General features: G+C 43.9%; 1 protein-coding gene across 1 annotated transcript in view; it reads left to right on the top strand.

Moving 5' to 3' along the window:
* Positions 1 to 1,025: 1,025 nt before the first annotated feature.
* Positions 1,026 to 14,589, top strand: part of LOC134513820 (protein ELYS-like) — a gene marked incomplete at its 3' end in the record, with an annotated part of 19,677 nt that continues 6,113 nt past the window's right edge. Inside the window, exons 1-13 of the mRNA XM_063330992.1 lie at positions 1,026 to 1,146; positions 1,866 to 2,119; positions 3,817 to 3,997; positions 4,806 to 5,013; positions 5,730 to 5,846; positions 6,812 to 6,896; positions 9,893 to 10,040; positions 10,691 to 10,823; positions 10,911 to 11,092; positions 11,474 to 11,535; positions 12,368 to 12,496; positions 14,235 to 14,325; positions 14,414 to 14,503. Coding sequence (XP_063187062.1) covers positions 1,026 to 1,146; positions 1,866 to 2,119; positions 3,817 to 3,997; positions 4,806 to 5,013; positions 5,730 to 5,846; positions 6,812 to 6,896; positions 9,893 to 10,040; positions 10,691 to 10,823; positions 10,911 to 11,092; positions 11,474 to 11,535; positions 12,368 to 12,496; positions 14,235 to 14,325; positions 14,414 to 14,503 — 1,801 coding nt within the window. The remainder of the gene's footprint in view (positions 1,147 to 1,865; positions 2,120 to 3,816; positions 3,998 to 4,805; positions 5,014 to 5,729; positions 5,847 to 6,811; positions 6,897 to 9,892; positions 10,041 to 10,690; positions 10,824 to 10,910; positions 11,093 to 11,473; positions 11,536 to 12,367; positions 12,497 to 14,234; positions 14,326 to 14,413; positions 14,504 to 14,589) is intronic.

Here is a 14,589-nt window from a genome sequence, read left to right as displayed (position 1 = left end):
TCCCTCTCCTTCTTCCCGATGCGTGGTCCTGCCTCCTTCCTTGTGCCACCTCTTATGCTTGCTGGTTGTCTCTGCAAGGCAGTTGAGCTCTCGAAGCTGGTGGAACACCACCTGCTTTTCTGGGTGAGTTTCCTGCCTGCTCAGGGAGTGAACTTGGCTCCTAAAGTGCTCTAAGGCACTGTTAAGGCAGTGCGAGGTGAGCCACAGGAGTACGGTAGTAGAACAAAGGAGCAGATGGAGAGATGGGAGGCGGCGGCAAGTCCTCTCTTTTGGTGGCAGGGAAGTCAGCATGTTTTGTGAAACCATCTCTTCAGCTGCGGCTGGCCATATTTTTAGCTTTTTCGTCAGTAAGCCCATTGCATTGTTGGCCCTTGAAACGGATTTTCAGGTACTACCGTCAGTCAAAACTGACGTCCCTGAACCCTGACTTGGCTGAATGTGATTCTGCTTGAACATGTAATTTCTCCATGTTTATTCTTCTTGGAGCTTTTTAATGCAAAAATCTATCCTCAGCCTGTGACTCGTGGTACGCTCCTTTCTTTGGAAATAGTTTGGAAGTCATAAGTACCTAAGGTGAAGACCAATGGTAATTTTGGCTGCTAGAAGACAACTGACAATAAGTAACAAAGGGTAAAGTACGAAATCAAGGGAAAGGACAAATGGAAAGTTGTACCTGTTACTGAGAAGCTTTTTAAAATCTGATTTTTCTCAGCTCCCATCTTCCTAACCTGTGTGAGTAGACTTGAACTCAGTGTATTGGGCTTTTTCCTGTTATTTCTCTGTGGATACGTCTGGGTCACTTTTTGTTGGTGATCTCACAGGCATCAGAAAAGCAAAGGATTCTCCTTTTGCTCTGCTGGGAGAGCAAAAAGTCTCCCGAGTGCCATTATTTGCAAGGAAAAGAGCTAGAGGTGATGTCTAGGGGATTTTTCACTGCATACTGATGAAACTTCTGTCACTCTCAAGAATATTTCTGGCTGACGTGAGTCTAGTTGTGCAATTTTTTCCTGTATTTACAGCGAAGAATGCGAGACCTAACAGCTGAGGTAACGAGCAGTCTGCTGCAGTTTCCAGAGGTGACTCTTCAGGCACTTGGGGAAGATGAGGGAACCCTCGGCTCTGTGCTGTGCGGGAGGTTTTCTGGAGGTGAGCATTTTCCTTTAAATTTGGTCTCGGTACAAAGCTGTTCTTGCCTGGAGGCTACCTGAAGCCTCAGGTCATCGTATCAGCTGTGTCAGGTTGGTGCTGTTAAGAGGCATCCTGTTTAGAGAGAGAGAACAAAAAGGGTGCTTCAGCGATGACAAATGCTAATATTAAAACGTGAGTATAGTTAAACTTTGAAGTGGACTTTCCAGGTGATGTGACAGTAGAGCTGGGTGCCTATCTGGAGGTCTAGGCTTCTGTTAAGACCAGGTGGAATCTATCTACCTGAGTGTAAATGCAGGAATTGAGCTCATACTTCCTTTGGGCTGGCAGTAGTTCAGTGAAACAAAATGCCTTCGATTCTTCCTCTACGCTCTAAGACTTGTATTCCCATATGCGTTTAGATCATTTCTAGCAAAACCAAGGCGAATATGGTATAAAGGCTGTCGATCAGGACCTTGTCATCTTTATCGCAAACAACCCAGATTCTTCGGTGCGGGAATGACAAGTACAAATGCAAAATAACAAGGTGGTTAATTTTAGGAGGGATTGCTTGGGGATTTCAACGGGTGATTTTGAATCATTGACTAGAATGAGGTAGGTCGGTCTTCCTCTGCTAGGTACGTTTATTGAAGGAAAGGGGCAGGCACTGTGATTTTTTTTCAGCTGTTTTCAGTCTTCCGTTGGACATTTGCTTCAGTCCTCTTTCTTTTCTCTCACAGGGAGAAACGGCCTGGCGTGGTTGGCACGTGGTCCTCACCTTGAGGTGGTGAACTGTGTGACAGGAGAGCGGCTCTCTGCGTACCGTTTCAGTGGAGTCAATGAACAGCCTCCCACTGTTCGTGTGGTGAAGGAGTTTTCCTGGGAGAAGAGAACTGGACTGCTGGTTGGGTTGGAAGACGCAGAGGGAAGTGTTCTCTGTCTGTACGACCTTGGACTCTCAAGAGTGGTTAAAGCAGTTGTTCTTCCCGGGAGGGTAGGTACTTTTTAATTGGAGAAACGAAGCTTTGATGTTGTTAGGTGCTGCGTAGGCCTGTTTTAGGACAAGCTTTGGAGCGTCTCTTTGTAGGAGGTATTTTTTCTATCGCGCGTTAACATCCTGTCACTTGAGAGTATCCAGTCAAGACGGTGTTGCTGTAAAATCTTGGGCTTAATGTGCCATTATTGTTGGAGTTTACTGAGAGTAAAACAAGTTTTCTGGTTTTATTGTAGAGCACAGAGTTACCTGATTCTCTCCTTCCGCAAAAAGGCCTTGAAAAGCACCTTTGTTTGGCCCTAATTGCTTGATTTCCATCAGAAATACCGTCTTTAAAATGGCTCAGAATTCCATAGTTGTGCTGTAAATGACTTCGACACATTGCCTTGAATCTCAGCCTAGCAAGCAGGCTGAGGAGAACACATTTTTCTGTTGACTTAGGAGAGGAAAAAAGAGCCTCTAGTGAGTTATCTGACAGATTGTTGGGAGGTCACCTTTCAGCCTGCAGTCCTTGAATCTCTGCTCTCTGACTAGTGTGTTTGTGTAGATGGGACACACTGGTGTAATGTTGCTGATGTTTTCTGTCTTCTGTAACCCAGAAACTCAAATGATGTGTGTCCCCTAGCCTCATTATCTTAATGTAAACAAGAATCGGTGGTAGTCAATAGAAGATCAAGATTCATTTTTATCATCTTAGAATCTGCAACAACTAACTAACTAACTTCTTAGCCAGCTTTCCATCAGCTGCTTTGGTTTGACTTGCTAGAATACAGGTGGAGTTTTGTTTGTTTGTAATGCTACAGTGTGATGACTAGTAGTAAGCATTCGTATTGGGGTGACTGAGAGAGAGAAATACGTGCAGCTTTAGCGCAGGAGTCTTTGTGTGCTCGTGTCTCTGCTCTAGCAGTCAGTGTTGTCCTGGGATGTGCTGCAACGTGTGCTGAAAGGTCTGTCTTCGCCTTGTGAGACAGTTGCGTGCAGACTGCTGGGCACGTGAGAGAGCAGTGTGCGCTTCCTCCTTTAGGTGGAGTCACCTTTTTATCTGAGAAGCTGCTGCTTTAGGCTGGCTTTTAACATTTTTCTCAACATTCGTGAAAGCGCTGGTGTGCATTTAAAGCTTCTTTTCCTTTATGTGGTTGTTACTTTTCTTCTAAATGCGGACTAGTGTGAATTTTACTAAGCTGGTCTCTCCCTTCAACGCTTTCTAAATACGTTTCGCTCCCATGGAAATGGTGTGTCTCCCATGCAACTTGGCCGCTGCCTCGTCTGACTCTGGAGCCCTGATTTATCCTAACGCCCGTTTGTCAAAGAAGGCATAGACTGTATCGCGGTGCTGGTGGGCTGTGAGCGGTGGGAGACCTCGATGTAGTTGTGTTTGTCTGTCTTAAGCCCCTTGAATACGATAAAGTTTCTTGCGTATAACTGATTTTCTGTGTTTTCCTCCAGTTAATTACTGCGAAGTAGGAAATGGAAATTGCTAAGCTGTACTAATAGAATGCCCCATGTAAGTTGAAGTTAAGTCACTTACCCGCAGGAAATCTAGTAAATGGAAGGCAGTAACAGGTTTTTGTACGGGGCTTTTTTGTCTTTGTCTCTTTTCTTGATCTAATTGCAAACAATGCTTTGATGCTCCTGTATTTACTTTTTCTATTGAGCTTGTCAAAGAGCTCAAATAGTAACTTGTAGTTTTCCTGTAGGTAACCGCTATAGAACCCATAGCGAATCACGGAGGACCCAGCGTGAGCACTCAGCACCTCCATCAGAGTCTGCGATGGCTCTTTGGGGTGGCAGCAGTGGCTACAGATGCTGGCCATCTGCTTCTGGTTGACCTTAGTTTGGATGATTGCTCCTGCACTCAGAACGATATCGAAGCATTGGGTAAGCCTGCAGTTTTTCCACATGAATTTAAACGCAAGAAAACTTCTGTCTTCTAACGAAACAGTATGCATCCCACTTTGAAGACCCTTGTGTCAGACATTTCTGACGACTGGTTACAGGTGGCAGTTTGACATCGTATAGTCCTGACCTGATTAAACCTGGGAGTGTCTGACTGCTCCTCGCAGTGTTGTAAATGCCCCCTCCCACCAAGATCCCTGTGCCACTATGATTCTTGCCAGAGAGGTGTAGGAATTTTGCCACGTGAGCCGGTGCGGCCGCCTGGTAGGAAGTTGTGTTGGAGGAGCCCTGTTTCCCGGGAATGCTCTTCTGCTTGTGTTAATTGACTTGGGGCAAATTTTGGGCTTGTTTTTTAAAATAAACCTCACTTACCAACACCCATGCATTTGGATGAATGAAATCTCGAATAGGTGTACTCAGATTGCATACACCGTTTTGGCTATTACAACAGCAGCTTCAGCAATTGGTGCCACTTCAAACACGAGGTGCCACTTCAAATTTCATCACGAGGCCCAAACTCCTGCTTTTCAGAGTCCAGGAAGAATTTGGCTTAGTTATTAAGGTTACGCTTTTACGCAGCTTTCAAACGTGAGTGAGAATACTTGTCTGATCCGAGAATTCTTATGTTCTTTAAAGACATACATAATGGAAATGGCAAAAAAAAGTGTTGCATAAATGGCTATTTTGCCTGGCACGGTAGCATTAGATGATAGGGGTTGTCACGTCAGTGCCTAAAATGCAGCCTAAATGGCATAACGTATTCATTTATTGCTTGGTTTTGTGTGTGTAGATCTAGAAGTTGTCACTAAAAATCCTGCTGAAGTTGCACAAAGAAGAGAAACTGTGACCAGCGAAGGGAGACGTCTCTGTTTTCAACTACAAAATGCTTCCGGAACAGCAGTATCAGCCCTGTGCTACATAAGCAGAAGCAACCAGCTCGTTGTGGGTTTCTCGGATGGCTACCTGTCGCTCTGGAATATGAAAACTTTGAAGAGAGAGTAAGTAGGCCTTTACACTTGGCCATGCCTGGAGGTGCGGGGCTCTCGATTTGTTGCTTAAGGAAGTATGTGGATGTAAAGAGAACTTTTTCAGGGACTGACATGAGTATGAGTATAATCTTGGCACGTTCAGAAATCCTCTTCTGACATAACTTTTCAGTCATACCTGGATCAAGTGGTCTGCCTTCTCCCCAGTGGACTAGGATTGTTTTCCTTATTGTGCCTGTGGATTGAGGAACTGTGGAAAGCGTGCTTCCTGGGGTTTTCAGAACCGGTTACTGCAACTGGGGCATCCACTGAAAGGCTGAAGTATGTCAGTGATGTGATTTTGGTGCCGATATTCTCTAAAGTGTCCAGGGTGAAACTAGTGAGACATGAAAACTCAATAGCTGACCTGTGCCTGAAAAATGTATTCTTTCCTGCATGTCAGCTTTGGCCGAAAGAGCAATCTCACCTGAAATATTTGGCTAACTTCTGGTTGGGATTCCCTTCAGCAGATCTGCACTGACTCCCCAGAAGCTGTTGGATGCATAAATAGACAGTGGAGGAATAATTAGGTGGCAAGAGTAGAGTGTGGAGGTACAAATAAGGTTCAGAAGTCAGGAAGAACAATGCTTGACGTAGTCCACGAAACGAGAACCTACCTGTGTTTGGGCCACTAGGCTCACCTTTTGTTTTCTTTTTCGTTTTGATTTTTTTTTCCCCTAAACCTGTAGGCACCACTCTCAGCTTGAAGGAGGGAGGATTCCTGTCTATGCTGTCACTTTTCAAGAGCCTGAGAATGATCCTCACAATTGTTGCTACTTGTGGGCTGTTCAGTCTACGCAGGAAAGGTGAATAAAAACTTTAACTATCAGCCACTGAATTAATTCTTTTTTTTTTAAGGATATTTGTTCCCATACAGTTGAACATGTGTATTTGTTGTGTGTCTGCGATTCTTTCCGGTACGGAGGGTGTTAAACTTAGAATGCAATTTTTACAGGATTTACCAGACGTGAAGAGGGACCTACTAGTTCCTGCCTTCTGTCGGAAGGCAAAGCAACAGTGGCCATATTCTTCTGCTCGCATTCTCAAATGGTTTGCTTTTGTTCCTCGATGACCGCTTCATCATTTGTTTGATAGTCACACCGTGGTATTAAAATACCACTAGGAGCAGTTGAGGCTGCAGATCTAGAACACCAGACGTGCCCACACAACAGCCTGCCGCCCCTAAAGGCGGCGGTGACAGTATTGCCGATGGCCTTGTGCCAGCGTCAGCAGTCTGTGGAGCCTTGGTGAGGCAGTGCAGCTCCCCGGGCAGAAAACGATTCAGCAGAAAAGCCAATGGGTTCCTGCTGTTCTGCTGAATCAAATCGGACTTGGAAGGGTGCAGAGTGTGCAAGAGGGGAAGGGGAACTTTGGTGGTAAGGGAAGGGCAGAGAGATCTCTCTGTCTGCATCAGCAAGCGATTCCATCAGCTCAGCTGTTGGTAGAGTGGCAGTCTTTTAAAATTTGACTTCAAAGCAGTTTTGATGGAGAACTCTTCATTGTGAAGAACTATTTCCAACAATTCTTAGTCCATACAACATATTACAGCTTTCCAATTGTACGGTTGGCTTTTGCCCCTGAAGCTGTTAGTGTCAAAACGCCCTCCTTCATGTTTCAGTGGCTAAATGTGGCCGATGATCATGTTTTGGGAAGAGGTGGTGTTCTTTTCAGCAGGAGCATGCTATTAAGAAAACGTCTAGGTCTACTAACACGACGATGAGGACTATAAAGCAGCTTTGTAACCAAATTTCATAATTTATCCCTTTTTCAGTGAAGGTGATGTGGTGAGTTTACACCTGCTGCAGTTAGCGTTTGGTGACAGAAAACGCGTGGCCTCAGGACAAGTCATGTATGAGGTAAGAGGTGCATGCGTGGGAAAAGCAGACAATAGTAATTTTCTCTAAGGGAGTATCAGTTGAGTTACAGGGGTGAGATTTACCATCAAACTTCAGAGCTGGCTGAAAAAATAATCATGTTTTGCTGAGTCTTCTTGGGCACGGCCTTTGTCCATACCTTTTGGAAAGAAGGCGTACCATTTTATACTGCAGTGTCGTGTGTTCCAGCTAGATTCATCTGCAAAGAGCCCGTATAAATGAAATTCCTGAAGAGGACGCGGCTTTTGCAAATAAAATTATTCTGAAATACCAAACGAATGGCATGTAGGAAGAGAAGATTGGGCCTTGAATCGCTTGGTTTAACCAAGCTTCGGACTTGAATAAGCTTCTGTCTCTCTCCCTTTCTTAAAATACAGTCATACTCTAGCCTTTGCTGATCTTCAGTTTTATATTCTTGGTTTCCCTTAGAGCTTTGTCAGCCGGACTTCTCACATGAAATGCACCTACAGTGTCTCTTCAGTGTTGATCCTGACACTTAGTAGCTGTAAAGATAACTCGTTCTTCTTTTTGGCTGGGTGACCTATTCAATCTACTCTTAAAGCCAGGAAAATATGTAATTTGGTCAGAAGAGTGTACCTAAATGTTAGATCTGGCTCCAAGGAGGATGCGTTTAAAATACAGATGTGAGGTATCCTTGTATCTCAGATAGCTAACAGAGACAAGGCGCATCTGTTAGATGTGTAATTCCATTCAGTTGTACGCCTGGAAGTCTTCCAAAATCTTTTTGAGGGGACAGTAATCTTAGTTCAGAGCAAGTCTTTCCTCCTGATTTGGTACTTTCTCTTGCATATTCTCAATAGCTATGGAACGAAACAGGGGTGACTCTTGTATCGTGGTACTCTGGTTTTTGTTGATTTTTTTGGATTAATTTAGATTTTGAGTGTTTTGCTTATGTGTAGGAAAGGTGCTTCCTCATTTGGCACTGTTGCTTTTGCATAGATAGAGGTTAGGTGTTTGGAAAAGGTGGTGTTTCTTTAAAATGCATTATCTATCACGGTGACCAAGTAGAAGGATCTTCCAGGGATTCATCGCGTGCTGGATGCTATCTCTTTATCTTTGTTGATGTGCGGGACCTGCGCTCCACAGCGGATACTTTTAGTCTCAGAACACTTCCTTGTAGTCACAGATTGGTTAGTACTACATGACTGTCTGCCTGCATGGCTGTCTGAGTCAAGTTTCTTGTCCATCTTCAGGGGTAGAAAATTTAAGTGTCTCCCGTTTGCTAGGCCAAGTTTGAGTAAAGAAGGAGGAATCTACTGTTGATCCTTGTTCATTGGATAGAGTTCATAGGAGCTCAAAAGACTTTTTCAATACAGCAGTGCTTTTTGTTCCAGGAATTAGGTTTGAGGCTATGAAGCAGTGCCTCTTTGACTGTGTGTCATGGTAAGAGTCACAAATAGGACTTATGGAACATGTGGTACTGTGTTTTTCTATATGCGTGTCAAACTCTCGTCTCCATTGCCTTCAAGGCTGGTTTAAGTCTGCTTAAGTAATTAAACAGAAAGGTATGTTTAAGTAATGCTTCCAAAGACCTTTTTGTACTGTCGCAGCAGTTGCTAAATCTGGTGCATCAAATCACGATCGTAGAGCGCATCTTTACCCTCGTTCTGCACAATGCTTGCGGATGGGCAGAGTATACACTCTCTACTTTGATATCAGAGTTTGACCAGTGCATCTCGTTTGAAAACTTGTTTTTGTGTTTTGCTAGTCAATGGAGTCATTACTTAACATCTCCCATACAATGGAGTTCCTTAGAATGACTTTGCCCGGCGTGGAAAGTTTAAAATGCACTGCTTTGCTTCAGAAGCATTTTCTTTTTAGTTATGAAAGACTTTTTTTAATTATTTAATTTTTCTTTTTAGACAACCTTCATATTTATTTGTAACACTTCCTGGAATCATTAAGAGAAAGCTCGCCTCTTCTCAGATTAGGTGAATTAGATGTATCCTATGAGATCATACGGGAATGTGTGGTCTCATGCCAGTTCGTTTCAGAGCTCTGCAAGTTTAGGAAACCTGGGTAGAATGTGGCGTTATCAGTTTATGGGTTGTGTGGGTTGGGTTTCTTTTTCCCTCTTTTTTTTTTTTTTTTTAATTATAGAGCTGCTATTTGTCCCCAGTACACCCATTCATGTGTTGTATGGTAGACAGTTTGAATGAATGCTGTATTTGGAAAGACAGTATTTCACTTCACGCTTACTTAAAAAATGGCACTATCAGAGGTTCAACACAATCGTGCCGGGGTTTCTGTGTATCTCAAAATTAGTTTGTTTACTGTGTAGTAATTCGTGATGCTAAAAGCCTTGGCCACGTGCACCCTGTGTCCTTTCCGGTTTTCCCTTTTGCTGTTGGCTGTGCTTGGTGAAGGAGCTGAGGGGTATTTCACCCGTTAGTCTCTGACAAGATGAGAGGAGGAGCTGTCATAGCTTACGTGGCTTGAAAGAAGATTGCTAATCAGTATGAAGTTCTCACAGTAACTAGAGAGGGGTGCACGGTCACTCTGGTGGTGTGCCCATAGAAAATGCCTCTTGACAGCTTTAGCTGCTGGGGCTTCTCTAACTTCATCAGTTCTGCAATCAAGACATGTAGCAAAGAGCTTTGCATGCATGTGTGTTGCATCATTTTAGATATCTCTTTGTAGCGATATATTTATTTTTATAAAGAACATTCTTGGATGTCGCAAGGAATTCTGCAAAACATGTTTAGATCTGAAGAATGTTAGGGAAATTCTAAATTTTGAAAAAGTGCAAAGCCTTTACAGCCAAACTTACCCGTTACGATTTGACACTGCATTCTCTTGCATGTCAGGCGTAGTTTCTATTTACCATCAGAAATAGGCTCATGCGAAATACACAGTATAATAAGCCTATTCTGTTAGACTGTCTTTCATGTTTAGCCATAATGTATGTTTTTATCTTAGAATGACCTTTGCTCTCTTCTCTGATTTTTTTCCCCCAGGGTTTGCAATACTGTGGCGAAAAGTTCAGTTTAGATCTCACGGGTGGAGTCTTTCCCTTGAGAGGCCAGATGAGTACTAAATTAATCAGCTGCCAGACTGTCGAAAAATTCCGCAGCGACGTTGACGGAGAGGATAGCGTAAATGAAGGTTTGTTCTGATGTCCGTGTTTGGTGATTTTAAAAGAAGTGCTTTTGGAACCTAAGCAACGAATGCTGTTCTGTCCCCACAGTCTGAAAGTCTTGCCTATCTGCATAGACTAGATTGTTGGGATTATTTACGAAGAAAAAATGGATGCTTAAGTTATGTGGGACTTCTTTAAGGGAAAAAGTGGGTTTTATTTTATGCTTGCTGACATGCTATCGCGATGTATGGTGGGGCCGTTTGTATGATGATGGTCAGTCGTTTTACTCCTCCAGCTGCCATCTTTGAACAAGAAGTTCAAACTCTCCATTGCTTAGGAATGTTACCAGAATTTTTTCCCTTCTTCAAACCGATGTCCGCATCTGCATCCAGATGGTAGCCCGTCACAAGTGCTGTTCCCCAGGGCACTGCACTGGGGCCACTTCTCTTTAGTATCTTGACCAGTGATCTGGACGAGGGGACAAGAAAAAGGGGCAGTGTGACTGAAACCTATCACAGAGATGTTTGCTATTCCGTAAGTACTGTAATCACTCTTAGGAAGTGTTGTGTTTCACGAGTGACAGAAGAGAATGAAGCCAAAATAGAAAGTGGTGTTTTAAAAATATCGGATCTATCGTATTTTCTACAAGTCAGAAACAACGTCTTGTCTTTTACAGTCACGTCTCCTGACACCAGTGTCTCAGTCTTCAGTTGGCAAGTGAATACGTACGGTCAGGGAAAACCATCTACTTACCTGGGTGTATTTGACATTAATCGCTGGTATTCTGCTCAAATGCCAGATTCGCTAAGGTAGATTTTTCTTCAGTAGTTTTCCATATGCCTGCCAATAATTCATTTGAATGTCGGCATTTAGCTTACGCGCTTGTTTTCTTTAAGGCCGGAAGAATTCCCTCATGAGTGCCCCTATTTTGCACTGTGGTCGCTGGATACCGTAGTGAGCGTGACTTCTCCGAAGCTCCTTTTGGATATTCTGGTCCATGAGCGGAGTCTAAGTCGGGGAGTTCCTCCTTCTTATCCACCACCTGAGCGGTTTTTTCATCCGGGCAACTATAACTTTGGTAGGTATTTCACTGCTTTTGAGAGTGATAAGCTTAAAATGAGGTCAAATGCCATTCATTGGTTCTCTTGTTCAGTCATTGTTTGTCATTCAAAACCCAACCCAAACCAAAAAAACACCCAGTCCCCCCCAAACCCAACTCTGATCACGTTGTACTGACAAGGTATTTACTATTGTGGAACATATCTGACAGCCGGCTGAGTTTTGGTGCTTTTGTAATGTAGCCGGTGAAGTGGTGCTGGTTATAGCCTGAAATGACTGTGAACTGAAGCTCAAAGCACTCAGTTATATGTTTCTAGATACCGGTGTGTAAAAAATGTAAAGTGGTCATGCCATAACTGTGAGAGTACGGAAGGTTGTCAAACGTTCCCTGTTTCTGCAGATGGTACGTGCTTGCTGACCTCCGGAGTCGTTCACATGACTTGCACCGGCTTCCAGAAGGAGGTGATCTTTTACTGTATCTTTATTGCGAGTGGCAGGAGATGTAGCTTTTCTAAGTTTTCTGTTGCACTGCTTTCCGTGTTAGGGACCGTTTCATGCTCATCCTGCCCGTCCACACGCATAGTTGCAATTGTATCCTGTCGCCAGTTGTATGCAAATGGTAATGTTTTAGGTCCCCTCTTGGGACTGTACAACTGCCGTTGTCTCCTCTTGAGGCACGATCGGGGATTGAACGTCTAGAAAGGAATGCAACGTTGCTCCAGGAGCAAGAACAAAACCACTGTAGAAGGCGGGGAAAGGTGTTACTTCTTTATTGCCCCTCAGTCGAACTGCCTGCATAGTCTTGAGTTAGAGTTTTGATCCCCAATTCTCTTGAAAATGGAGGGAATGGAGAAAATGAAAAATCACATAACTGTTTGAGGAGTGAAAATTTTGTTTTCTCCCAAACTCGGCCAAATTATAACTTCTGAGCCACGGCACAGATTGTGACAGATAATTTTGAGTGAAGTTTCAGCTCACTAAATGTTTCCAACATGAATCGGCTTCCATACGAATAGGCATAGAAAGGATCTTCCAAAGCGTGAAGTTGCATGTTAGCTGAGCTTATATAGAATGTATTTTGTGTCAGTGTTGAGGGAAAGAGCAAGGCCTGTGTATAGACAGAGAAGGTAGAAAAGACTTAATTACGCAGATTGCTAACCTAAAGCATCTTAGTGGTTCAGGCTGTCTGACGGTGTCAGTGAACATTTAGATTCTTCCTTTTAGAGGTTATCCAGAAGCGTAGTGACGGAATAACAATGCTGTCTTAATCTGTGGTTTTCGATCGATGTTTCAGACCTTGAATTTTTTGAAGAAATCTGGCCCTTCAATATGGGAAGCCATTCAGGAGAGCTACAATAGGTGTCTTGTAGCTGGCTTGCTGTCTCCAAGACCAGTTGACGTCCAGCCATCCAGTTTGAGTCAGGTGAGTGCCTATGAGGGAATCAAGGGGGAAATACATCCATCTGGTCTGACAGGGCTGGAGGGGCTACAAGACACGATACTCCAATTTGAAATACAGGTGTTGACCTGAGCTAGCTGAAGTAACCGTATCCTTAGATCCAAAGTAGTGACTTTGACCGGGAACAGCCCTAAGAGATCTGTCTTTAGAGACCCCTCTCTTAATTTGGTGCCACACACAGATGCGCACAAGGAAGCGTGCAGTCAGTGCTGGTCATGCCCAACATAACGCATGTGTCCCCCAGAGTAACCCCCATCCCTGTCAGTTTCTCAAAGCAGTGGTTCAGTGCAGTAGCCGACGATGGGGGCGTCTCCCTGGGATGCGAGCTCTTGCAGACGTCGGCTTGCTGCACTGTACGTGATCATTTGCTTCCAAGGAAGTGGGCTGTGGTAAAGGATTACTGCTGTCAGCTCTCCCTGGCAATTTCTTCACGGCTTGCCCTCGTTTTCCCTTCATCGGTAGGCTTTTCTGCATCCTCTCCGGGCGGATCTTCACCTCTGTAGCCTCTGCCTTGTGCTGCAGTAGCCCAATTTGCTGCTCTGAGACTGCCCTCTTGCAGCTGCAACACCTTAATCACCTTTATCTCATGACACTCGCTACCTTCTATGTGCTTTATGCCACCACAGTGACTTCACTCCCCCTGCCATAGGTTTTCCGTTTGCAATGCACCAACCTTTCCCTGGAGCAATCAGCAGGAAGGGGAGAGCAGCCTTCCCGCTGCCCTCCTCTTCCTGTCTCCTGCATTCGTCACCACATTTGTGGACGTGTGTTAGGACATGAACGCTTCTGCACAGTGTGGTAGCTCAAAGACATTTCTTGGCAAGCTGGCCAATGGTGTGTTTCCTTGTCTGAAACCAGTTTTCAGAAAAAGATGGCAATATCACATGTGTGTTCTACATGTGTAGAAGTCGCTTTGAATGTCATGATTTTGCCTAGAGGGGAAAGATACTTTTGAATGTGTTTAAAAAAACCCACCCAACCAACCAAATCCCATCCCAAAAACCAAAGTAAAAACTTATGAAGGGTCCTCTCACCTGAGAGAAGTACGAGAACACCAGCTGAGATAAGCTACTACTTAATATCGCGCGTCTGTGCATACCTGTGATTTATCCTTGTAAGGATTACCACTACACTATAATACAGTATTTGAAGAGCCTAACATTTAAGCCATTAGGATGTAAATGTTTTGCTTCTTTTCTGTCACGTTACAAAATTCCAACGTACTGTTTTGGGTGTCAGAACTGCTTCATGTCTTCATGGTCTAGAAAGCTGCTTGGCCATAGCTTCACTGTTTCCATGCAAACGTTGCACAGTTGTGTTTGTCCTGTCCCCTTCCTGCGTTCCTGATGGCAAACTTATATGCACAGATGTGTAACGCGTATTAGCAGAGGATGTTTCTGGACGTAGTAAGCTGGAACTCAGTACGTGAAGACTGTAATGCAGAGGCACGCGAAGAAAGATTAGAATTAGGCTGCAGTAAGTTGAAATGTCAGAGGAGAAGTGTGTTAATGTGTTCCTCAGAGCAGTGAGCAGTCCAGCCTTTGGCTGGAATTAAGAGAAAGGACGTGGCATTCCTGGCCTGTGTCCTGATTGACTTTGTGATGTCTGAATGAGTATACAGTTAGAAAGAAACATTTACTGTTGATGGTTCACATGGTGCAAGTAGGTAAGGTTCTCATTTGAGTTTGTCTGTTACGTTTAGGAGGAGCAGCTGGAAGCAGTATTGTCAGCTGCTGTCCAGACAGGTTCTGTGGGACTTCTGACTGGATGCATTAAACATTGGATATCTGAAGGTAATACTTGGAACGTTGTTTTTTTACGTGGTACCTCTTTGAGTTGGAGCCTGTTGATTCATTTCTTTTTTGTTCTCTTTGTTTAAAGAGCAGCCAAGGTCTGCTGGTAATTTACGGTTTGTTCTTGAGTGGACATGGAACCAAGTGATCTCTACAAAGGAAGAATTTGACCAAATCTGTGAGTACTAGTGTAGTCATTCTGCAAACCTAAAGTCGTTCTTTCTGATTGAGCTTCCTCAGTAATACGCCGCTATAGGATATTGC

Source organism: Chroicocephalus ridibundus, chromosome 3 (genome assembly GCF_963924245.1).
Source record: "Chroicocephalus ridibundus chromosome 3, bChrRid1.1, whole genome shotgun sequence".
NCBI lineage: Eukaryota > Metazoa > Chordata > Aves > Charadriiformes > Laridae > Chroicocephalus > Chroicocephalus ridibundus.
Note: the sequence above shows the minus strand (reverse complement) of the source record. Positions and strands in the feature narration are given on the sequence as shown.